This window comes from Acomys russatus, chromosome 17 (assembly GCF_903995435.1).
Source record: "Acomys russatus chromosome 17, mAcoRus1.1, whole genome shotgun sequence".
Classification (NCBI taxonomy): Eukaryota; Metazoa; Chordata; class Mammalia; order Rodentia; family Muridae; genus Acomys; species Acomys russatus.
This window is the reverse complement of record NC_067153.1, coordinates 42,824,439-42,849,590: the sequence shown is the minus strand read 5'-3', so window position 1 is coordinate 42,849,590 and position 25,152 is coordinate 42,824,439. Positions and strand designations below refer to the sequence as shown.

Genomic DNA, 25,152 nt, shown 5'->3' with positions numbered 1-25,152 from the left:
AAGGGCTCCTACTGTGGATTTAGTAGCTTCAACCTTGGGGCTGGCCTATATGGCTGGATGCTTCCTGATCGGTCTGACGTTTAATCCACACAGTACTCCGTCCCCCACTTAGAGAATGTATGGTTAAGCACAAAGGAAAGTGACTTGCCCAAGGTGACCCAACTACTCCATTAGACAGAGACTGAATCTACGCTGCCAGGCCGCAGAGCCTCAGACTTTCAGCCTCATGCCTTTGCCAGGCTGCAGATGTCCGGTTCTGGGGTTCAGGGGCCACACTCCTGATCTTGGTCCTGACTCTGCAGACATGCTCCTAAATACAGGTCACTAGGCCATGGTTCCCCTCCAGTTCTTGCCAAGGAGCTAAATTCGCAGCTAGAGGGGGTGCCTGGTTCTCAGAGACCCCTAAAGCTGCAGCCCTTGCCCAAGAACCTCCCTTGGTTCCTGCCCCCCCCCCCCCTCCCGGCGCTGACTCGGGGCCAGGAGAGGAAAGGCTGTCTCCACCCACCTCTTGCACTCTCCCTTCTCCTTTATAAAGGCCGGAACAGCTGAAGGGTGGCAACTTCTCCTGCAGCCGGGAGCAGCCTGCCTGCCTCCCCCGCTGCCTCCTTGAGGGCTCTCCTCCGGCCGCCAGCGCCCATCTTTCTTTCTCCAGAGAGATATTTTGCGCACACACATAGACACACACGCGCAAAAGGGAAAGGAGAAAAAAAAAAAAAAAGCCCACCCTCTATCCTCGTTGCAACAAGAAAACCGGAGCAGCCGCAGCTCGAAACCCGCAGAGGACGCCCAGAGCGGCGAGCGGGTGGGCGGATAGACCGACTGACCCGCGCCGCGTCCACCTGTCGGCCCGGGCCGGCCCAGAGTGCAGTGGGCGCGCCGCGCGCTCGGAACAGCCGTGCCCGCCGCTCGGGCCCCGCGCCAGGGCGCACACGCTCCCGCCCCGCCACCCGGCCCGGGCGGGAGTTTGCACCTCTCCCTGCCCGGGTATTCGGGCCGCTGCTGCAAAGACAACTTTGGAAAAAGTTTTTTTGCGGGGAGACTTGGGCTTGGAGGTGCCCAGCCCTGCGTCTTCTGATCTGGGGGCCCTTTCCAGAAAATGTTGCAAAAAAGCTAAGCCAGCGGGCACAGGAACACGCCTTTAGCGGGCGAGTGAAGAAGAACCATCGACTGCCGTGTTCCTTTTCCTCTCGGAGGTTGGAGTCCCCTGCGCGCCCCCACACGGCTAGACGCCTTGGCTGGTTCGCGACGCAGCCCCCAGGCCGTGGATGCTCGCGTGGGCTCGGGATCCGCCCAGGTAGCGGCCTCGGACCCTGGTCCCGTGTCCAGGTCCTCCCCAGCCCCCCAGCGACGGAGCCGGGGCCGGGGGCGGCGGCGCCCGGGGGCCATGCGGGTGAGCCGTGGCGGCGGCTGCAACGGCCTGAGCGCCTGATCGCGGCGGACCCGAGCGGAGCCCACCCTCCTCCCCAGCCCCCCACCCTGGCCGCGGGGGCGGCGCGCTCGGTCTACGCGTCCGGGGCCCCGCGGGGCCGGGCCCGGAGTCGGCATGAATCGCTGCTGGGCGCTCTTCCTGCCTCTCTGCTGCTACCTGCGTCTGGTCAGCGCCGAGGTGAGTTGCGACGGCGGCTGGGGCTGGGCTGGATCCTTCCCTCGTTGCCCCAGCCCCCACTCCTCGCTGCCCCCTCCTTTCCCTGCAGTGAACTTTGGAGCCCCGCAGCGCGTGAGCCAGGCTCTGGGCAATGGGTGGCCCCGAGGGCTGGGAGGCCAGGTCCGGGGTGCTGTGGTATGGGGAGGCGGCAGCGGTAGGTTCTCTTTCCAGTGGACCAACCCAGATCTCTAAATCTTTTAGCGTCCTGGGTGGTGTGTGTGTTGCCCTGCCCCCTGCCTCAGAAGCCAGAGCTCTTAAGCCCTTCCAGGTCAGGGGAGAAAGTGTGAGGTGGTATCCAAGGTGCTTAAGGCATTGAGACCTCCTAAGTCCACTTCGGAACCAGCCTGGGCTTTGGTTCTGCCTAGGAACCTGGCTTGTCCTAGAAGTGTGTGCCCTAGAACTCAGAATATCCAGAGACCTTTGGAGAGGGTTCTGGTCCCACCCTAGCTTCTGCTCTGGGCTGGGGTGGGCACCTGGAGGTCGTGCTGGGCGGTCCAAAAGCACCTTGTATCTTGGCGCAGGGAGCCCAGAGATAAGACATTAGAGAGACAGGCAGACAGACATACGGTAGGTTCAGACGCTTGAAGTAGAGACAAGACTGGAGGGGAGGGGGCGGGCGGTTCAAAGAATCCAGCCCCCCGGGGGGTGTATGTCTAAGGCTGGGCCATACCTGCGTCCGCGCCCTGCGAGAGGAAGTACCTCTCTCCCGCGCAAGCTGGGTGCGGAGCGCGCGCCTGCAGAAGCCTAGCTGCAAGGGCGGTAGGGTATGGAAAAGTCTGCGGGAACGATCAGGTCAGATCGGTGCCCCTACCCCTCCCAGCCTCACGTAGCAGTGAGTTGGCAAGTCTACCGGGAATCCAGGTGGGAAGGGGGCGGGGCAGGAGGAGGCGCAAGCTGGAGCTAGGCGAGGGCCGGGAGAGCGGTGTGCCCTGGTCCCGTCCTGCCTCCACCCGCTGAGGTCCAGAGCCCACACCTAGTCGACTGCGGGCAGGGCCAGCCGGGTCGCCCGTAGCCAAGCGCAGGGGAGAGGCGGCGGCAGGGAAGGGGTTAAAGCCGAGGGCTCCGAGGCCGCGGCCCGACCTTGGGCCGCCGCCAGCGCAGGTTGTTTTGACCACGAAGGAGCCGTCGCCGTCTCCTTTTGTTCTTGGGGCTCCTCGAGGGCCGCCGACCGACCGCCCTGGGGGCCCCGCCCTTCCGCGGCTGCCCCCCGTGGCCGGAGCCCGAAAGAGAGCAAGCTGGGCTTGGCCAGGCCGCTGCAGGCCCCTTGCGACGCCCCCTCCCCGCCTCGCCTGCAGTCCCCCGGGCCGCGGCCAGCTGTTGGGAAGGGGGACGCCGAGAGGCCCCAGCTGCCACCTCGCTGCGCCGCGCCTCGGGGACCTGGAGGCTGGCCGGGTGCCAGGGCGTCCTGAGAACGGCGGCACCCCGCGGCTGCTCTCTGCAGCCCACCCCGCCCGGCCCCCGACTCGCTCACTCACCCCACGCATGCACACTCCTGGCCGGAGGCGATGCTGCGCTCCCGCGGGCGGGCGCGCTGAGCGACGGGCACGCACTAAGGCGACCAGGTCGCGCGCCCGCCGCCACGCCCGTGCACACGCGGGACACACGCGCACGCGGCCCGAGTACACGTGCGCTCACACACCCACGCACGCACAGAGGCACGCACAATCCCTCTGTACACTCAGTGCCAGGTGCCCGCCCCCACGCAACAGGTGGGCCCTGGCACCTCACCGCCTCTATAACTACCATATTTCCTTCCTGGGGTTGTCTGGAAGGGAAGGACAGACAACCCAGGATCCTGATCTGGACTCTGCAGCACCCATTTTTGGCCTGGTTAGAGTAGTTTGGCCCCCCTCAAACTTTACCTCTCTGTAACGGCTTTTCAATCACACCCCACCCCCACCCGGCCTGGCCAATGGTGATGTTGGAGTGACCCCAGAGTGCAGGCTAGCCTGACATTTTCCCTTTCAAATAAACACACATTTGACCATCAAGACATTGGGATGGATGTTGCTTACCTCATGAGCGTGTCCCCAATACCCGCCCCTTGGCTAATCGTGGCAGGTGTGTGAAGCCCTGCATTCTGCTGGGCGCTGCTGCGTACGGTACTGAACATCTGGATGAGGTTTCCTAGGCCTTCTCTGAACCATTCCAGCTTCCTCCAGCAGCACCCCACCACTCTCATGAGTATTATCATTGAGGGCTGAGGCTCTTGTTCCTCAGGAGCGAGGAGCCTTGTTCCTCTACAGACTATTCTGGGACCCCGGTTACACTGTGTTTTGCATGTTGATGGAGGTCTTTCCTGATAAGCTTGGGAATTATTATTACACTGAAATCATGCAGACATGTCCGGATGGAGGCCAGACCAGGCAAGCTCCAAATCACCAGTGCAGTGAGACTTTAGTAGGACTTATTCTTGGGGAGACCCCGAAGCTGGCTGTGTTTGGATGGAAGCTTAGGGTTTGGAAGCACACTGGAAACTTTGCCGTATACTGGAGGAGAGGCTGAACGGGCTGCTAAGGCCCCATCTCCATCAGCTGAGCTGGCTTCCCAGAAGGTGACTGTCATGTGACTATCTGTCTGCCTCAGCACCCTTCTGCCGGGAAGGAGTGGAGCCCCCACCCCCACCCCCAGCCACCAACTACTTGCTAATGGTCACAGGGGGTGGGGAAACCCACTTGCTGGAATCCCCCTGCCCGGAAGTGTGAAAGTCAAGGTCAGATAGATTCTGGAGGCCCTAGAACAAGAGTCAGGATGTACAAGCGTGGAGGAATGGAGGAATTACCTCAAGCTGTTTACTTGAGGCTCATGATGCCCTTCTTTGTTATTGATGCCCCCTCCCCCCCTTTTTTGTTTGTTTTTCAAGACAGGGTTTCTTTCTTTTTTTCTTTTTGCTTTTTCGAGAGGGGGTCTCTCTGTGTAGTCTTGGCTGTCCTGGAATCACGTTGTAGACCAGGCTGGCCTCAAACTCACAGCCATCCACCAGCCTCTGCCTCCCGAGTGCTGGGATTAAAGGTGTGCGCCACCATGCCCGCCTAAGACATGGTTTCTTTGTGTGACAGCCCTGGCTGTCCTGGATTAATGTGTGCCACCACTCCAGCTCTTTTAATGTTCTTTTTGTGATGTATTTTTCTTGTTCTTCCTGCCCCTAGAGTTACAGGTGCACACTGCTATGCCTGACTAGGACAACTTTTTAAGTTTGGATTTATTTAGCTGATTATTACCCACTTTCTTCCGCCAATCTCAAACTATACCAAAGAGACTTTTTGTCTTGTTTCCCACTGTGTTTAGGGTGGGTGCTGGTAGCCTGATCGCCAAATAAATATGAAAAGAACTGTGAATAGTGGGGTAGGCCCAGACCAGGGATGGTTTTTTTTTTTTTTTTTTTTTTTCGTTTTTTGTTTTTAGGGGGGGGGGAGTCTCTCTGTGTAGCCCTGGCTGTCCTGAAACTCACTCTGTAGACCAGGCTGGCCTTGATCTCAGAGATCAGCTTGCCTCTGCCTCCCAAATGCTGGGATCAAAGGCGTGTACCACCACCACCACCACCTAGCTCTGGGATGCTTCATTAGCATGGCCTCCATGAACCCCAGCTGAGGGCAGCCAGCCACAATACAATCCTTTGTGAGCATGGGGCTTGTAAGCCTGCCTTTCCCCATGGTGAGATAGCAGCTTATACTCTCCTCTGTCTTGCGACCCCGACTGTAAAAAGGGAAGAAAGAAGTGGAAAGTCAAAGAAGTAGGCCGGGGCTCCATTTCTCCTAAAATATGGAGCAGATTGCTCAGTGCTACCAATAATAGGGGACTCGGCACCTTTTGACTTGAGTGGGGCAGGGTGTGTGTGTGTGATTGCAATGGGCCACCAGGATGACACACCTGGGAGACAGGTCCTTTCTTTCAGCTTTGACACTTTTCTCTTGCTGGGCTGGGCAGCAGCACGAGGGGGGAAGCTGAACAGGAGAGTCATCCCAGGAACCAGGAAGGGAAATGCTGGGTAGAAAAGCCGGCTCCAGAGGCCTCCGCTTTGTGCCCAGAGAGCGCTTCTTCAAAGAGCTTGTCTTTGCTATCTCATCTAAATAAGGCCTGAGACGCAACCAGGCAAGCAGGCAAGGCTCTAGGAGGCCTCGTCAGCTTCTGCCTCTGCCAGCCACAGACAACGCCCTGGGTGCTGGGCAGAGAGCCCGTCTGCCTCATTGCAGTGGCAGCAGGCTGTGGAGTGTGTGTTTCTGTGTGTGTGTGTGTGTGTGTGCTGGGCCCAGGTGGAGGGTGGGGTTTGAGCCCTTTTGATCTGCCAGCCTGGCTGGGAGCAGGTAACTCACCTGGCCTCACGCTTGCTCGTGCCTCCCGCAGCTGGCTTTGGGGGGCGGGGCAGGGAGGAGGCTGTTTCTCTTGGCTGCCAGGCTGGCTTGGGCCCAACTGCTTCCACGCCACACCCTTTGCCTACCAGGAGCGCAGGTCTGAGATCTGGGGCAGCTTCTTCAGGCTGCCAGGTGTCCTTTCCTATGTATGGGGATAATCTGCGGGTGTCCACCTAGAGGCTTCCAGAACATGTGGCAGAAAAATCAGGCTTGAGCAGCTCCAAATATAAGGGTTAGGGGGTGGGGGTGTTACAGACAGACACATGGACTCTGTCTGCAAACAGGTGCTTCAGAGTCTCCCCAGAACACTGCATCCTGGAGTGGACCTCGGGCTAACTGTTCACGCCCCCGGACCCGGAAGAGACCCATCAGCCCACAGGGCACCTGGTGGTGTCAGTGCGGGGCTAGGTGCCATTTCCTGTGGCCCAGGGGACAGCAGCTCTCCATCCACCTGTCACCATCCTTGAAAATGTTCTGAGCCAGGACATATGTGTCATTTGCTGCCTTCGTGGGAGCCATAGGAAAGAATTGACAATAATGGCAACAACAGCTTGTTAAATGCCTTTTATTTGGGGCTGCTCTGCTGTGTACAGTTACATTTACCAGGAACCCCTGGACCAGCTGTGGTTAACCCCATTTAAAGGATGAAGAAGACATTCCCCCCCCCCCTTTTTTTGGTTTTGTTTTGTTTTTTTCAAGACAGTGTTTCTCTGTGTAGCCATGGCTGTCCTGGACTCTATAGACCAGGCTGGCCTGGAACTCACAGTGATCTGCCTGCCTCTGCCTCTCACGTGCTGGGATTAAAGGTGTGTGCCACTACACCTGGCCAAAGAAGACATCCTTTGTTCCTTTTTCAGTGGCACTGAGGGCTGAACCTCACCAATGCTAGGCACTTGTTCTGCCACTGAGCTACACACTCAAATCCTTCCACCTCCCCTTTTGTTTTTAGTCTGTGACAGGGTATTGCTAAGTTTCCGAGGCTAGCCTTGCGATCCTTCTGTCTCAGCCTGCCCACTAGCCAGAGGATAGGCCTGTGCTATTACGTCCAGCTGAAAGTAAGGTTTTGATGATGACATTTATTTTGAGCACCCTAGATCTCACTACATGGGGAGCCCTGGCTTTCTTCTGTTGTGGGCTCCTCACCTCTGACCTTGGGGTATTTGGGACTGGTGACGTTGTATCCTGTGTGACATCCTGTATACTGTGGGATAGTGAGTAGCATCTCTGCCTCCACCCACTGATGCCAGCAGCCAGTCCCTAGCCATGACCCACCTCTGCCACTGGCTGGTCATCTAGACCGGGGACTGTGCGTTTCATTTCTCTTAAGCACCAGTTTTCCCATCTGGAAGGTGGGACTAATGATAACGTGTGCCTCAGCATTTCATTGCAGTGGCATGAAGGATCACCCCTGACAGGACCCCACAGGGAAAGGGACAGTCCTTCATGTGTTTTACCAGGTTGAGCTTTTCCCGCCTCCTCCACAGTCCGCATCTGGGGTCTTTCCCCACTCAGCCTAAGGCGTGAGATTGTTTCCGTTTGATGGTCTCCCATTATTTTTTGGCTAAGGCTTGGGGTGTCTGTCCAGGGCTCCGCTTGCTTTGCCTCACTGTCAGCTCCGGCCATCCTGCCACAGACATGTCTTATTCCCTTTGGGCAAGCAAGCCACCATACACATCCTGGCTCTGGCTACCCTCTGCTCCTTTTGCCACCCCCTAGGAAGAGTTAGAATGGAATCAAATCTTCTCTAACCTCCTTGATCCATAGATGTGAGAGAGACAGTGACCAGCTAGCGGCCACACAGCAGACGGTGGCACTGTGAAGCATGGAGTCTAAATCTCTTGAATACCAGTTCTGAGTCTGCGAAAACTCAGGAGCAATGGTCTTCTCCAGACGTACTTGTTTCAGACCGGCTTCTAGACATTGTCCTGCTATCTCTCTGCCCGTCTTTCCTAGTTCCTAGGTTGACCTTGGGCACCAGAGGTGGGCATAGCTAAACCCCTGAAGAGGTTTTCCCAAATATCACCATAAGTGTCAAGGACCACAAAGTGTTTGGGTTTTTCGAGTTGTTTTGTTTTGTTTTGGGTGACACTGGGTCTCTCTCTGTTGCCCAGGCTAGCCTGGACCTCCTGGGCTCAAAAGATCTTCCTGCTATGCATGATGGCTCACATCTTTAATCTCAGCACTTTGTAATAGAGGCAGGTGGATCGAAGAGTTCAAGGCTAGCTTGGTCTATATATCAAGTTCCGGGATAGCCGTCTGGAGACAACATAAGACCATGTCTCAAAAAGACAAAACCAAACTGTCTTAGATTTTTCTGTTGCTGTGGCCAAAAGCAGTTTGGGGAAGAAAGATTCTATTTCAGCTTACGGTCCCACACCATGGTCCATCACTGAGGGAAGGCAGGGCAGGAACCTGAAAGTAGGAACTGAAATACAGGCCACGGAGAGGTGCTGCTCAGGGGTTTGACACCCTGCTTTCTTACACCACCTAGGTCCACTAGCCCAGGGGTGGCACCAGGCACAGTGATCTAGGCTCTCTCACATCAGTCAGTCAATCAAGAAAATGTACCCCAGGTTTGCCCACAGGCCAGTCTGATGGGTGTATTTTCTCAATTGAGATTTCCTCCTCACAGTTGACTAGTTTGTCTCGGATTGACATAAAAAGCAGCCAGCACACAGAGATCTGCCTGCCTCAGCCTTCAGAATAGGGACTACAGGTGGGCACCTGGGCACTATGCACCTGGATCTCAACTAGTACCTGAGACACACACACATACACATCCCAGCTGGCCACGGGCAGGAGCCTCTTTTCCACCTTAGACAGTGAGAGAGCAGCCCCCAGCCCATACACAAGCCGGTGCTCAGTTACTCAAAGCTCCTATCTCAGGGTGGTTCAGTGAACCTAAGGCAGGGCTTCTTTCTTTCTCAGTCCAGGGAAACTGAGGCACAGAGTGGTGCAGACCTCTCAACTTCTCTCAAGCTTTGTGGTCTTGTCACAAGCCTGAATGTGTGCACATGAATTCATGTGCATACTCACACTGACATATGTATGTACTACGTGTGTACACACTCGTCATGATGCCAGGCTTCAGAGGCGCTATGGCACCCTGCACCTTTCCTTTGCTAGGGTAATTTTCCAGTCCCCTCTCTGCCCTCACCTCTCCCCTGGGGCCTTTGGCACCAGGCCCCTGGGACTCCTGGGTCTGTGGGGAAGGTTGCAGCTGTGTGTGTGTGATTGTGGGACCTGTGGTTTCCCTGGAGGAAACTGGCTTATAGTGAAGCCTGTTAAGGTTCTAACTAAGTTTCAAGTGTTTGGTGACAGGCCAGAGGGGTTCTAAAAATAGAATTTGGTTGGGCATGGGGCATGGGTAAGCTTTCAGGTTTCCCGGTTGGGCCTGAGGATTCCCTTATTTCCTCTTTGGCAGGGACTAAGTCAGTAGCACTGGGATACACGGCCTTCTGAGACCATGCAACTCGGCAAGCGTTGTTGAGCACCTCTTGGGTTAGGAGGCTGGACTCCACACCTCACTGTCATTGAGTGAAGCCTTTGCTCACATTGGGTTTGGGGGCTCTGGACAAAGGATGTTACCTATTTGAGCCTCCTATTTTTTTTTTTTTAATCTGTGATGAATTGATAATTAGGTCAGAATGAGTGTGTGTGTCCATGTGGTGTGTGTACACACTTGCAAGAGTAAGTCTTTTTGTTGTTGTTGTTGTTGTTGTTTGTTGTTTTTTTTGGGGGGGGGGTTTCAAGACAGGGTATCTCTGTGTAGCCCTGGCTGTCCTGGACTCACTCTGTAGAGCAGGCTGGCCTTGAACTCACAGAGATCCACCTGCTTCTGCCTCCCAAGTGCTGGGATTAAAAGTGTGTGCTACTACCACCTTGCACAAGAGTTAAGTCTTAGCTACCAGATGCGGAGGGAGCAGTAGTGAGAAATGAGGTTGTTAGAATTTCTTCAGGATCTGCGATCTGATGAGGGAGACAGATGTAGACAAGCAGGTGGAGCTGAGCACAAGCCTGGACATTGTGGAGGGCTAAAGTGCAGTGTCTCAGCCTGGTTTTGCGATTCAAGCCTTTGGGCCCCTGTGTTCCTGGTTCAGCCTTGAATCTCACCTACTCCAGCCTTACGGTCTTACTTGTTGGAACCAGGTTGGGTTGTAGGAGCTTTGTGCAAGAGAAAGCATGTGGTTGGTAAGAGAGCCATGCCTGGTGAGACTTCACCCCAGTTTACTCAGTCCCTGGTGTCTGCCCAACAGGGGGACCCCATCCCTGAGGAACTCTACGAAATGTTGAGTAACCGCTCCATCCGCTCCTTTGATGACCTTCAGCGCCTGCTGCACGGAGACTCCGTAGGTAAATTGGACCCTCCTCCAGAACCTCAGCCTCCACTGGTACTTGAGAAAGTGGGGTGGGGTGGGGGCCAGGTAGGAACACCCCTCTTGACATATAGGGAGCAAGATCCATGGCACATCCCAGTGAAGGCCTGGCCACACCTACCCAGGGTAGACAGACGTGTTGGGGTTGGTACCTGGGACTTGGGGTGTGGCAGAAGCAGCCCCCACGTGCAGCCCTGGCTTGATGCAGAGGGTGGGGTTCCTGGGGCAGGGCAGGCTGGAGAAAGCACTCCAGGCATGCCCTGAGTACTTATCCAGGTGTGGGCCCAGCTGAAGAGGGTAGGGCTAGAGGAGCTATCTCCCTGTCCTTCTGGCCCAGGGCCTGGTCTGCAAGGTCTCCTGGGGACACCTGGCTGGAACCAGCTGGCAGCCCTGCCCGTGCCCAAGAGTGCACTGGGCAAATGGGCACGTGCTTGGTGGCACACACGTGGCGGGGCCGGCAGGCTGGGCTGGGAATGTATTTATAAATGCTGTCTTCAGAGCAAATTCCATTCTATTCTAACCTCTGGCCTGGTCCCTGGGGCCCTGTTCAGCACCCCCACCCCCACCCGCCTGCACCCGCAGGCCCTTGTCCCTCTGGGGTCCTTGTCTCTTTGTCACTTTGTAATCCTTGCCCAGACGCTATCTACGGGGGAACAGCATTTCCTGCCTTTGTTTCCTCTCTCCGTTGGGCCCCTGGCTCCTTCTCAAAAGCATTCCCGGGCCCTTTCAATACCGCCAGGGCTGGGGGGGTGGCAAGGCAGGCAGGAGGGGCCCCAGCTGGGCCCACCTATTGTTCACCAGGGCCCCCACCCGATGTCTCCCACCCGTGCCCGGCTGGCCAACCCTGGCCACACAATGGGGCAACTTCCAAATTTAGCTTTCTTGCTGTTTCTTTCCAAGGCGCTCTGCCGCCCAACTCAGGCAGCCCCCCACACCCCTGGTGGGGGTCGGGATCTTGGATGTGAGGTTTTCAATAGCAGGCCTGTTTCAAGCAACCAATGTGGCTATTTTTTTCCTAATCAACTTAACCTTTCCACAAAGCACATCTCCCCATCTCCTCCCTACCAGGGACATTCCAGAGACGGCAGAGAGAAAGGAAGGGAGTAGTAAGGGACAGACAGACAGACAGGCTGACGTGGTCGACACTGTTGGGCTGGACGGAAGCAGACCAGTCAGTCAGTGGCTGATCCGCAGGACAAATTTCTCCCAACAGGATCCCTGGAATGTTAGATGGGGCAGCAGCTGGCAGAAGCCTTTGTCTCTGATGGGACCAGTGGCTTCGGGAAGACAAATGAGCCCTGAAGTGCCAATAAGGAGGTGGCAGAGGCTCATTTCCCAGCATCCCTCAGTTCGTTTGTTTGTTGTTCCTCACTACTGAGAGACAAAAGGGGCTATCCACCTTCAAGTCCAAAGGCCTCCTTGCCACCCTAAGCTCCTAGTAACAGAATAGCAGCCAGCCCTGGCCAGTTAGTGTCTTGGGGCTAGTGAAATGTGGGGTAGAGATGTCTGTCGCCAAGGAGAGCTGGTGGCGCTGAAAGGAAAGGACTCTAGAGAAGTGACCTGTGGCTTCTGACAGGAAGAGGAGCAAATCTTGGAGAATGGGTAGAGAAGCAATGATGAAAGCGGAGTTTGAGAAAGCAGACTTCGTGTGGCACCGTAGCAGGCCCTCCCACCCCCATCCCTCTCCACCCTTTCTCTCCAGACCAGCGGGGCCATTGTCAGGGCTCCAGAAGGCTGTGCTGGAGCTACTGGCCCCAAGGGGATTCTGGGAATTTCTCCATTCAGCACTTCCTATGGGAACGCTTTGGAGGGCACTGGGAACTGGCCCTCCTGTGCTCTGGGTCCCTGCTCCACCCTGGAGGCTGAGGAGGGTTCGCTGACAGTAGCAAGGGGGACGGGTTATTTTTAACTCCATTGACATGAGTTCTGGCCAAAAATGGGGCTAAAATCCCAGAGTGAGGCTGGAAGCTCCCAAAGATGCAGTTAGGCCCCGCCAGCCCTACTGAGCCACGGGGCTGCCCAAGACTTTGCCTGCTTGCCTCTTCCGAGCCTTTAGAGGATGCAAGGGGTGGGACCTCATACTGTAGAGAAGCCATCTTTGGCCCAGCTTGGGGTCAGCCCATCCGACTATGCTTTCTTTTGCAGATGAAGATGGAGCTGAGCTGGACCTGAACATGACCCGAGCGCACTCAGGAGTTGAGCCAGAAAGCTCATCTCGAGGGAGGAGGAGCCTAGGTAAGACCCAAGGTCCATGTAACAGTCCCTCAAAGGGGGGGGGGGGGGGGGTGGGGGTGGGGGTGATCCAGGGAAGAAAAGCCAGGGCACAGCGCCATCCTGGATTGAGAGTCACCCCCAAAATCCCTTCCCCACTGTTATGGCCGAATGAGAATGTGGCTGTCTTTGACGTTGCGTTGCTGTGCCCTCTGGCCCGTGTTACACTTTGAGAATAGTAGTTTGAGTCTCTTTGTTTTGAAGCAGGGTTTTACTCCATAGCCTTGACTAGCCTGGGCCTCACTAGGTAAAGCAGACTGGTCTGGAATTCACAGAGGTCTGCTTACCTCTCTGCCTTTCCTTTTACACTCAAGGCTTTTCCGCTCCAGTTCTGGAATAGATGTGGTTAACCCCACGGCATAGGCGGGGAAAGCAGAGTGGAGAAACTGGAATGGAAGGACTGAAGTCACTAAACCCAAGGGCTTCTGAGTGGGTCCTCTGTCCACTATGGCCCAGGGCTGCACTGGGGCCTAATGCGGAGATGCCAGGCTGAGCTCAGGACTGCTGGTTGCTCCTTGGCAGAAACCAAACCGGTAGACCTTAGGCCTTAGAAAAGCCTTCTGGAGTGAAGCAGATGGCCACCCGCAGTTTCCAAGCCGCTGGAGATTGGCTGGTAGAACCAACAAGATCTCAAAGCTCGCATCTCCGCCTGTGAACCTTTCCCTGTAGGTGGCTGAGCACTTGCTGAAGGCTTCACCCACCCTCTTTCCCTTGGCTCAGAGGAGAGGCATAGTTCTACAATGACCCCATTTCTTTGAAGGAAAGAGCCACATAAGAATAGACCAACGGCCGGGTGTGGTGGGGCACGCCTTTAATCCCAGCACTCGGGAGGCAGAGGCAGGCGGATCTCTGTGAGTTTGAGGCCAGCCTGGTCTACAAAGTGAGTCCAGGATGGCCAAGGCTACACAGAGAAACCCTGTCTCGAAAAACCAAAAAAAAAAAAAAAAAAAAAAAAAAAAAAAATAGACCAGTGCAGCCAGGTGTGGTAGCACACCTTTATTTATTTATTCATTTTTTTGGTTTTTCGAGACAGGGCTTCTCCGTGTAGCCTTGGCTGTCCTGGACTCGCTTTGTAGACTAGGCTGTCCTTGGTTTCAGATGGGGTAAACTGAGGCTCAGGGTGGTCCAGCCACCTACACAAGTTCAGGTTGTCTGTGGATGGGGGAAGTGCCAAAGAAAACAGTCCTCTCCAGAACAGGCCTCCTTTCCCCAGGTTCTCTGGCAGCCGCAGAGCCTGCCGTAATCGCCGAGTGCAAGACGCGCACAGAAGTATTCCAGATCTCGCGGAACCTCATCGATCGCACCAACGCCAACTTCCTGGTGTGGCCGCCCTGCGTGGAGGTGCAGCGGTGCTCCGGCTGCTGCAACAACCGCAACGTGCAGTGCCGGGCCTCACAGGTGCAGATGCGGCCGGTTCAGGTGCGTAGACTCAGCCCCGCCTCCTCCGCCCCGCCCCCTCCCCGCCCCGCCCCAGCGGCCGACCTGCTGCTGAGGGTTGCAGAGCTTTGCTGGGTGTTGCTGGCTCCTTGTTCCTGGGGCGCTCCCTCCAAAGTCAGCCGGAGCCCAGGATGTGACTGTATGTAAAATGCTAAGCAATGCGTCAATGTCCATTGCTCTACAGGGACACAGTCCTACAGTGGCCCTGTCTTTAAATCTGACTCTTAAAAATATTCTGGACAGCCGCCCAGGTGCCCTCAGTGTTCCATCGTACTCAGAGACCCCTATACTTTGGGACTTCCATCTGTCTCTTTGGCAAGCTTTGTCTTTAGCGAAGGTAGCAAGACTGTTCTCCAAGTGGCAAGCACTAATAGGAACTAGGGCCACCACGGACAAATGGCCCCCTACTGTGGCCACCTTGGTTTTTGTTTTTTGTTTTGTTTTGTTTTGTTTTGATGAGGGGAAGACACGGATACTATTCATAGGAGGGACCCACAGATCCAGGGAGGCCCTGATGTCTTCTAACTCAGAGTGACAGGTCTCTGTATCCTGGTCAGCCTCCTCTTTTCACGTTCCCCTGGGTACATGGCACGGGAGCTCCGCCCAGTACACTAGTTGTGCACCTATGCTCTTTCTGTGCCCTCTTGTCTGTGGCCTCAGGCCTGTCCCTGTGACCCAGAGGACAAATGCTATGCTATGCTCCCCCACCCACTGTCACGGTATCGTCTGTCCCCAGCTTTAGGGACGGACACCTGGCAGCTGCCTTCCCCCTTCCAGCCAGCCTCTCTTCTAGATAAGGCCTCTGTCACTTCCTCCCAGATAACCATCTCCCCGCTCCGCTGAAGCCCCTGGCCTTGGCCAGTGCTCCAGGAATGAGGACCGATAGGACTCAAGCTCTAAACCGGAAATGCCTTTCTCTCACTCTGGGGGGTGTGTGTGGGGGAGGTCAGGGTGGCGGCATCAGGGCCTGCTCTAGCAAAGCTGGAGGCCAGGTCAGCTAGGTCGAAGGGCTTGTTTTGATGGAAAAGCTCCCTGAGAAGACCAGAGGACAAAGCCTTGCTGTTGTTTGGTCCAGAGCCGTCACTCTGCAGTCCAGCCTGGCTTTGGGCTTTCGAGGAAAGAATCTTGGGCAGGAGCCTGCCAGGCGCGAGTCTGCGCCTGCCTGGGGGCCTTCTACATGGGAGCTTTGCTCCTCTGTCCTCCAGGTGCGAAAGATCGAGATTGTACGGAAGAAGCCAGTCTTCAAGAAGGCCACAGTGACCCTGGAGGACCACCTGGCCTGCAAGTGTGAGACAGTAGTGACCCCTCGGCCTGTGACTCGAAGTCCTGGGACATCCCGGGAGCAGCGAGGTAAACCACCTTCCTAGGGGCTGTTCTGTGGGGCTCAACCTACAGCTTCTTTCCCTTGCCACAGCTGGGAAAGAAGGGAGTGTCTCTAAATAGGGGTCAGGAGGAAAGGGAGAGTACTCAGCGAGTAGCGTGTTTGCTGTGCAAGCAAGCATGATGGACCTGAGTTCGAATCCCTGGCACCCACATAAAGACCAAAGCGTGGTTGCTGTGCCTGTCATCCTACTACTGGGAAGCTGGAGAGAGGGAACCCCAGGGGATCACTAGGCACAAGCCTAGCTGTTGGTGAGCTCCTGGTTCAGTGTCGGACTCTGTCTCAGAAAATAAGGCGACGGAGCAATAGAGGAAGAGACTTTATGTCAACCTCTGACTTCACAGCCCCACACACAGAGGCATCTAAACCCACACAATGCATACACCACACATATACACACAGACGACAGACACACACACACACACAATTTAAATGGAGAGCAGATACATCTCAAGTTAAATTTGTTTGAGACTTTTGATCTCACTGAATGAAGTTCTTCCCAGCCATAAATGAGGCTGTAAGCCCTTGGCCTTGCCACTAACCAGTCCCCTTCACTCACAACACCCGCTGGAGATATACAAGTCAAGGCTGGACATCCATATAGCTGGGATGTGGCAAGTGGGCCTAACGTTCAGGCACCCATCAGATGATTCAGTCTTGGATTCTACAGGTGTCTGACAGGTAGGTTTGATTTGGAAAAGTCTCAGAGGCACCCTTTCTGTAGTGGAGGGACCTGAGGTCAAAGATGTCAGGACTTGCTTCAGGTCACACAGCCCCTCCTGGGCCAGCAGTGCTCTGAAATTCTCTTCTTGGCTCTTCCCTCAGGCTAGCCTCTCTCCTAGACCACTCTCTCTGGCTTTCACTCACCTTTTCTATAGGAAGAATTTTAAATTATTTATTTATTTGGGTTTTTTAGAGATAAGGTTTCTCTATGTAACAGCCCTGGCTTTCCAGGACTCACTTTGTAGACCAGGCTGCCCTCGAACTCACATAGATCTGCCTGCCTCTGCCTCCTGAGTGCTGGGATTAAAGGCATGTGCCGCCATGCCCTGATAATTTATTTATTTTTATGTTATGTGCATTGGTGTTTTGCCTGCATGTATGTCTGTGTGAAGGTGTCAGATCTTGGAGTTACAGACAGTTGTCAGCTTCCATGTAGGTGCTAGGAATTGAACCTGGGTCCTCTGGAAGAGCTGTCAGTGCTCTTAACTGCTGAGTCATCTCTCCAGCCCATTTTTTTGGGGTTTTTTTTTTTCAAGATAAGGTTTCTCTGTATAGCTTTGGCTGTCCTGGACTTTGTAGACCAGGCTGGCTTCAAACTCACAGAGATCCACCTGCCTTTGTCTCCCGAGTGCTGGGATCACAGGCGCGCACCACCACACCAGGCTACACTTAACAACTCTTAAAGTAGCAGTGACCTCCTAGGGACATATATGCTCCTTTATCTCGATAGTGTTGGCGAAACTGAGGAAGAGAGCTGTTTGAAAGCCCTGGGATCTGTCTGTGCTTCGTACTTCCAACACTTGGTTGAACTGACAGTTCCCAGGACTCCTGGCCCTGCTGATTCTAACTTCTTTTCCTCCTGGGCTCTAGGAAGCCAGCTCTGCCAGGGAGAGGGCCAGTGCTTCCTGGGAGCCATTGGAGAGTGCCCTTGCATCCAGCTGGTGAGGCTGGGGCCCATCTGCTTGGCTCAGACTGGCTCTGCTGAATGCAGTGTTTTCCTTGACGTGTAGAGATCTGGGGCAGCTCGGATTTACGGAGGGATGACACCCAGGAGGGCCATGGAAAAGTCCCCAGAGAGCTTATACCCCAGAGGCCATGGGCAGGAGGCTAGGCTGGGGCAAGCCTGAGCCACCAATTCATACAACTCACAGCTGATACAGGTTTGGGCCTAAGAATTCCAAAACACCAGCATTGACCTATTCTGTACTAGAGATGAACCTGGAAGTGAGTCCCTCAGTATTCTGAACATTCTAGTACTAACACTTAAGAATGCTTTGTAAGCCGGGCATCATGGCGCACGCCTTTAATCCCAACACTCAGGAGGCAGAGTCAGGCGGATCACTGTGAGTTCGAGGCCAGTCTGGTCTACAACGTGAGTCCAGGACAGCCAAGTATACACTGAGAAACCCTGTCTTGAAAAACAAACAAACAAAAAACAAAAGCCAACCCCCGCCCCCAAAAATAAGAGGTTAAATGACTTCTCACAGCACACAGTACGTGGGATAGCCCAGGTTCAGATGAGGGCTAACCTCCTAACTAAGCTGTGGCCCAGCCTTCCATTCTGCTTCTCAGAGTGCCCAGGAATTTGAATGACAGACCCAGCTCCAGGGGAAATCTAGCCTTGGCGTAAAGCCCAGTGGCCTCTTCATGAGGAGCCAGAGGTTGGTGGCAGCGGTCTCAGTAGGAGTGCTAGCTAGAGAGATGGCGACTGGCCACCACTCACGCTGTACCACGGCTGACCCTCACCCTGCAGTTCTGCGCAAGAACCAGGCTCCCGGAATAGCTTACTTGATTTTTCTGCAGTCTGGCTGTGGCTGGAAGAGACAGCTTACACACCTGGGGTACAAGAGAACAGTCCCCAAATGACCTCTCTAACCAGACTTTTCATCGGGTGAGACAGGGTACCCAAAGTACAAAGGAGAGTTATTCCAGTCCCCTGAAGATAGGTGCCTGGTGTGTACATAACGCCAGCAGGGCCTTCTGTTGGGTAGAGGGATCCAATGCCAGGGATTGGGGGCGGGAAGTCCCATCATCTCTATGTAGTGACAAGGATGTGGGGCCACATGGAAACATAGCCTCCTGTATCAGGCACTGCTTGGCCAGCCTTTTGCCTCACTCCCAGCCGGAGAAACCGAAGCATAGAAAGGTGCCGTGGAGTCTCCAGAGCACGCAGCTGGTGAGCAGTGGGGCTCAGCTTTGACCTCGTGAAGTCTGACTGTGACCCTCCCCGCTGTCCTCTTCCTCGGCCAGCCCTAGGGCTCACAACGGGCATTGAGGTACAAGGAGAAGAACTCACGACCGCTGCTTGCTGACAAACACTTTTTCTTCTTGAGCAGCCAAGACGCCTCAGACTCGGGTGACCGTTCGGACGGTGCGGATCCGCCGGCCCCTCAAAGGGAAGCACCGAAAATTTAAGCACACGCATGACAAGAAGGCACTGAAGGAAACCCTCGGAGCCTAGGGGCATTGGCAAGAGTGGGCAGGTGAGGACCTGGCAAGAAAACCAAGGCTTACACATTCCCTGGCTGTGTCTTAGACTCGGGGTGAGGGGGCCAGCAGGGGCATCTGCTCCCTTCAACCCAGGCATCCCTAAGGTTTTCATCTGCCTAACAGCTTCTCTCAAAGGGCGGGGTGCCTTCTTCACCGCTCTCCCCATCACTCCTCCATTCCAGACTTGGGGCCCTCTGGGAGTCAGCATGGTGACAAGAGCCCCAGTTTCTTGCCTTCGTATGGGGGCCTAGGAGCCAAGGGAACCCCTGAGGCATCTCTGACTACTTGTCCCTCTTCTCTGCCCACAGGGTTATTTAATATGGTATTTGCTGTATTGCCCCCATGGGGTCCTTGGAGTGATAATGTTGTCCCCTCGTCCGTCTGTCTCAATGCCTGATTCGGACGGCCAATGGTGCTTCCTTCACCCCGCGTGCCCGGCCACCTCCACCAGCGGGAGCCCCTCAGCCTGCCCTGCAGCTCCAGAAGCAAAGGACTCCATTTCCTGCTGCTTCTTCCCGTGACCCCAAGAACCTGGGACGAGTGTGCAGGAGCTTCATGGGGGGACTGTGGACTGGCCCGAGGAGCCTGGCACTTGGCCTGAGGATCTCTGCGTGTCCTGCCTGGTTCCCGGACCCCTGGCCAGCCAGCAGGGAACATTTTGAGGCAGGCTAGGGTCCATGGTAGTCCCGTGGCCAGGACCACGTGGGAAAGCACAGACCGGAGGAACCCTCATGGCACCCAGATCTGCCACTCATCTCTCCCTGTCCCCTCAGCCCACAGTGACTTTTCATTTTATAAGTATGAAATCATGGAAGACATGAACTCCTCTGGGCAGGTGGCCACACGCCTTCTCTGATGGATTTGGGGTGCAGTGTGCTTGTGACCCAGGCCACATTCCCCCGCCTTTTTCCATCTCCCCAACATTCACTTCTGTTTCGTTTCCCTACCTCCACTCTGTCTTCTTCCTCATAAGCCCTTCAGTCTGCTCCACCATGGAGTGCTTGGATTCCGACTGAGGCTCTGACCTCATTCCTCCTTAGGATAGGAGGCACGTCTATTATATTCCACTCCAGCCAAGACTGCCGAGTAAGCTTGTGTGGGGTGTGTGTTTCACATGGGCACTGCATGTGGAGAATTTTGTCCATACCCTAAATATGGCCAACTTGCCTATTGCGACTTTCTGGCAGATGGTAGGTCAAGCCTCTGAGGAAAGGGAGCCTTGTTTTAACTCGTACCAAGGCCCTGTGCGGACTGGCTGTGTGTGCCCTGACCCAGCCTGAAGCTCAGCATGAGCCAGGGGTGCTGGGGAAACAATGCTGGTTTTTGCCCATTGCCTCCACTTCCTGGGTCTCGGCTCCAGCTGTTCCCTTTCTGGCAAGTGTGGGGCACTAGGAGATCTTCAAAGGAGGAGCAGCCCTCACTGCCCTCCCCCCTGTTTAAACATTGCCCCTCAGATCTTTTGTGGCGCTACCTGTTGGCTCCTTCCAGGAAGCTAGCAGGTAGACGGGAAGTGGGGGAGAGGCAGGGAACCCTACAGTCCTCACGAGAACCGAGAACCGGGGCTGAGGTGCCCACCTTCCTTGCTTCCCACCTCCCCCTGCACTTCTCCCTCCTCATCCCAGGTCCGCTTCCTTCAGTTTGTAAAGTTGGTGATTATATTTTTGGGGGCTTTCTTTTTATTTTTTAAATGTAAAGTTTATTTATATTCCGTATTTAAAGTTGTAAAAAAAAAAAAAAAAAGCCACAAAGCAAAGCCAAATGAATCTTCCGGAAGTCTTGTCTGCGGTGTGACAGTTAACCTTTCCATGTTGGCAGGATGTGCCAACAGCTTGCTCTGGTGTTCCTTTCACTTGGGGAGGCTAGGTGCCACTGGGCGTCCAGTGTGCACACACAGACACACACTCTCACATGCTTGTGCATATTTGGGCCTGGCCTCATAGCAGAATCTAACACCTGGGTCCTGGGACCTGCTCACTGGGGCGGGCTCAGGCCTAAATCTACTGTGTTGCTGCTCAATGGCCGTAGAAGATGGGAAGGGAAGGAAGTGGTGGCAGCCGAGGTTCGGCCCTGGAGTCCTGTGTTAGAGAGGGGCCCAGCTTGGGCTGTGCAAGCAGCCAACCTTAATGTTCGCTCGGCTCACGGATGCCAGCTTATTATAAAACTCATATTCTGTGTTCTATTTACAATGTTGGTAGGGAGCCCAAGAGAGGGATTCTGCCTCACTAAGGCCACATTGCCCCTGAGTGCTGAGTTCCTTATCCCTTGCATGTGCAAAGGCAGCTGGGAGCTAGCTCGCCTGAGGTAGAGGCTCCCATCCTTATGACTCAGCTCACCCACTCACCCCTTGAGCCCTACCACAAGCATCGGTCCCTGCCGCCACTTTCAGAGCCACATGACGTAAGTCCCAACCTGTGCTAGAGCAGGAAGAGATATAACCCATAGCGATGAGTAGAACTGAGATGTTCTGATATAGAGCCTCTCTTTTCACGAACCCCCCAATACCCAGTTTCCCAGACAGACACTAGAGCCAGTGCTGGCATTTGGGGAGGGGGGTGGGGAACTCATCAGGATGTGGAAATTGAGACAGCTGCAGGGCTCAGGACATGCGACATCTTGGCAGCTGCCAACAGCTGGACTATTTCATGGATGATGGTAGGAACTTTATAGAAGAGCTGTCTGGATCTGCCTTCTTACCCCTGTCCTAGGTAGCCAAGGTGAATCTGTGGACACTCAGGGACCTGGTGGGCTTTTAAATCATCAGGCTTAAAATGACATTCTCCTCAAAACTTCTTGGGAAGTGTCTCCCCCCCCCCCCAGCCCCCCTCTCTCTCCTCTGTGGATGTTTGTTTGTCTGAAGGAAGCAGGCAGGGTTGACAGGATCTCATTATGTATGTAGCCCTGGTGTCCTGGAACTCAACTATGTAAACCAGGCTGGCCTTGAACTTGCAGAAATCTGATTACCTTTGCTGCCTGAGTACTTGGCTCCGCATTCTCTCTGCCTCTCCTGTCTCGGTGGTAGCCCTCTAAGTAAAAGCCACATGATTTCTCTTACTCACTACTCCTTAGCAGCTCACAGGTATCCAATGAGTATGTCACAGTCACCCAGAAAAGAGTGCTGAGAACGTCACAGTCTTATCGGAAGGTTGGAGTGTGTCTGCCCCGAAGCACAGCTCTTCTGCCTGGGCACACCCACTCAGGGTGTCACTGTTGACAAGAGGCTTCAGATTCTCACTAGCTGCTTGCTTGGTCTAGCATCTTCCTTGTAGGGGAGATCTGTGGAGGCCGAGATTGTGTCCAGTACCTTCTATGTGTGTCCAGTGTCATTTCTCTTGAAGTCTGTCCTCCCATATACTGGGCCTCTCATCTACCCATCTGTCTGTCCACTGCCCATTTTTCATTCATCTGTCCATCCATTTGCCCACCAATCCATCATTGATACATCCATGCATCTACCTATTTTCCTTGCCCACTCCAAACATCTGTGCACCCATCTATTCTCCCACCCATTCACACAATCCCTCATCAATACATCCATCTACCCATCCATCCATTCACTTGCCCACCCATCATCCATCCATCCATCTGTGTGTCTACCCATTCATCCAGCTGCTTATCCACTTATCTGTCTACTCATCTACACATCCACCAATTCATCTATCCACTCATTCATAATTCGTTCATCTTCATACCCATTCGTTCATCAGCCTTTTACTCACGTATCCACCCCATCCATTCCGTCATCTATCCCACCCACCCACCCATCTATTCGCTCACTCATCCACATATCCACAAATTCATCCATCCATCCATTTTCCTATCCTTCATCCCTGATCCATCTGCCCCACTTCTTCCCCTGCTGTGTCCCCCATACTATATTCTGCCCTTGCTACCTCATTCTCTTAATCCCTGAGGAGCTTGAAACCCACAGCGGAGAGGACACAGCTTAGCAGTGAACACCAGGTCCCTGTGGCAGCCTCATTTCCTCCCTCTGTGAGACTCACAGAGCTGCCGTACAGGTTAGAGACACAAGGGCAGAGGCCCACCCAGCATGTTTGCCTGGTAAGCGTAGGATTTGTTTTCTGTTTTGAGCATCCCACCACTGGCTAAGAGCAGTGCAATGAGGTGACGATAGAACCTGATAGTGAACAGAAAGATTCGGGTTCACTGCTGCAATACCTCACGACGCATTTGTTCACCACATGTGCTATTCAGGCTACTGGTAGGCGATCTAATCAGTTCCCCGTTTCTCCTCCTCTGGGGCTCTGCTGGTATGAAAAGGCAAAGTCTTCACAGTGTTCAGCTTTTGATAGACCTGACCACAGTCTAAAGTGTCCCCAAGGGCCCTGTAATGACAGGTCCAGCCTCAGCGGTGAAGCCTCAAATATCCATCCATCTACCCATCATCTACACCTCCTCGTCTCTCTATTTGTCCATCCATCATCTACATATTTGTCCATCCATTATCCCTCCATATACCCATCATCTGTCTACACATTCACCCATCCTCCATTAATCACCCATCATCGCTTTGTCTACTCATCATCTACTCACTTACCCATCCAGCATTCCTCTAATCATCATCCATCCATTATCCACCCATCATCTGCATATTCACCCATCTAACATCCATCATCGACCTGGCATCCACCCACACATCCATCCATTCACCATTCATCCATCCATCCTTCATCTACCCACTCATTTATCCACCCAGCACTCATCTATCCACCGTCACCCATCCAACCTTCTATCCACCAGCACTGAAGGATCTGTGTGGAGATCCTGGATTCAGAATATCCCAAAATGCCCCTTACGGGGTTTTGATCCCCCCTGCTAATGATGTAATTCACCGTTCTGTAGTCCAGGCCTGGGTTTCAGCTTTGCCTTTCTGTACTGAGGCTGCCTAGAATTCAGTTGAACGGTCAGAGAAGCCATTAAAAAAAATCCTCAGGGTTTGCTCTCAGTTGTTAGTTCTGTTCTGCTCCTGTGGTGCTGAGGATGGTACCCCAAGTCTTGCCATGCCAGATAAGCTGTGGAGTCACACTCTTTGCTGAGCCCTCAGTTCTTGATCTGAGTCAAAGAATCAGGAGCTTAGGATCTTGTCCCCTGATCCTCCCACTGCCACAAATGGAATTCTTCCTCCCTTTCCTTCTAAGGACCAGAGTCTCCGTCTTCATCTTCAGTGTGCTCTCCAGTCCAGGTGACTCCAAATGGCAAAGCTGACATTTTGTCTCTGGCTGCACACCAGGTGTCCTGGCTCCAGTTGCACACCACAGGCCTCTACCCCTGTCCTAACCATGTGCTCATTCTTACAAATGCATCCCCAGAACAATCCCAGCATTCCCAAGTCTCTTCCCATAGCCACTGCCTGCAGCCAGTCCAGCCTCCAGTTTTTTTTTTTTTTCCCTAAATAAATTGATGTTCTTTATCAACAGGAAGAGAGGATTTTTTTTTTTTTTTTTCCTGAGACAAGCTTTCTCTGTATCCTTGGCTATAGACTAGGCTGGCCTTGAACTCACAGTGATCCAACTGCCTCTGCCTCCCGAATGCTGGGATTAAAGATGTGCGCCACCACACCCGGCTCATCACTAGCAAGAGAAAGCACTGGTTAACGTGAGAAGGAAGAGATGCTTAATTGTGGCTATGCAAAAAAAATGTTGTGTACTTCTCAAGTGGCTAGCAGGTTGCAGAGCTGTGCTCTGGGCACATGCTATGTTGCCCTGTGACTGGCACCTCCTACTTTCAGCAGCCAGCACAGTGCTGCTACCTCAGGGCCCAGACAAGAAGGCCCTGTAGCCTCACTTTGCTTTCACCCTGCCTCAGTGGACCTAGTCAGTCTGAGTACCTATCCCTCAACTGGCCATAAACTCAAGGCTGGGAGAGTGAAGTTCTCTATTGAAGCACTGATCCTGGTGCGTTTTCAGGCATACATGAGCACACAGTAGGTGCTAACTCAATCAGGCAATCAGTTGTCAAGGGTGAGATGAGCGCAGCACTGGGCTCAGGTGCGAAGGCCGAAGGCAGCAGAGCCCTCTGCCATCCAGATGCCTCAGTTCATGCAGAAGTTTAGAAAATTGAAATTAATAAGCCTTTAATCCCAGAAGCAGAGGCAAGCAGATGTCTGAGTTTGAGGCTGGCCCGATCTACATAGTGAGTTCCAGGACTGACAGGGTCTCAAAAAAAAGAAAGGTCTTGAGGAAGCCCTATTCCCAGTTTTCTGAGAAAGCGCCGGATAGATTTCCAAATTGGTTGCACAAGTTTGCATTCCCACCAGCAATGAAGGAGGGTTCCTCTTTCTTCACATCCTCACCAGCATGTGGTGTCACTTGAATTTTTTATCTTAGCCATTCTGATGGGTGTAAGATGGAATCTCAGAGTCGTTTTGATTTGCATTTCTCTGATGACTAAAGACGTTGAGCATTTCTTTAAGTGTTTCTCAGCCATTCCATATTCCTCTGTTGAGAATTCTCTGGTTAG

General features: G+C 54.1%; 1 protein-coding gene across 2 annotated transcripts; it reads left to right on the top strand.

Moving 5' to 3' along the window:
- Nucleotides 1-1,453: 1,453 nt before the first annotated feature.
- On the top strand, nucleotides 1,454-19,695 carry Pdgfb (platelet derived growth factor subunit B). 2 transcript variants are annotated; one of them, XM_051160009.1, is made up of 7 exons: nucleotides 1,454-1,606; nucleotides 10,254-10,350; nucleotides 12,519-12,608; nucleotides 13,858-14,063; nucleotides 15,287-15,431; nucleotides 18,522-18,668; nucleotides 18,984-19,695. In XM_051160009.1, the coding sequence occupies exons 1-6, from the start codon at nucleotides 1,544-1,546 to the stop codon at nucleotides 18,644-18,646; spliced, it is 726 nt and encodes a 241-aa protein (XP_051015966.1). In that variant the 5' UTR covers nucleotides 1,454-1,543; the 3' UTR covers nucleotides 18,647-18,668; nucleotides 18,984-19,695. The 2 variants fall into 2 exon arrangements, with proteins under 2 accessions (XP_051015966.1, XP_051015965.1); XM_051160008.1 differs by lacking the exon at nucleotides 1,454-1,606 and adding an exon at nucleotides 2,200-2,477.
- Nucleotides 19,696-25,152: the final 5,457 nt, after the last annotated feature.

Excerpts from the sequence above, each read along its gene's own strand:
- Pdgfb (XM_051160008.1), top strand. The coding sequence starts at position 2,412 with ATGGAAAAGTCTGCGGGAACGATCAGGTCAGATCGGTGCCCCTACCCC. Across the intron at positions 14,064-15,286 it reads TGCAGATGCGGCCGGTTCAG|GTGCGAAAGATCGAGATTGT; the intron begins GTGCGTAGACTC and ends TCTGTCCTCCAG. Across the intron at positions 15,432-18,521 it reads GACATCCCGGGAGCAGCGAG|CCAAGACGCCTCAGACTCGG; the intron begins GTAAACCACCTT and ends CTTCTTGAGCAG.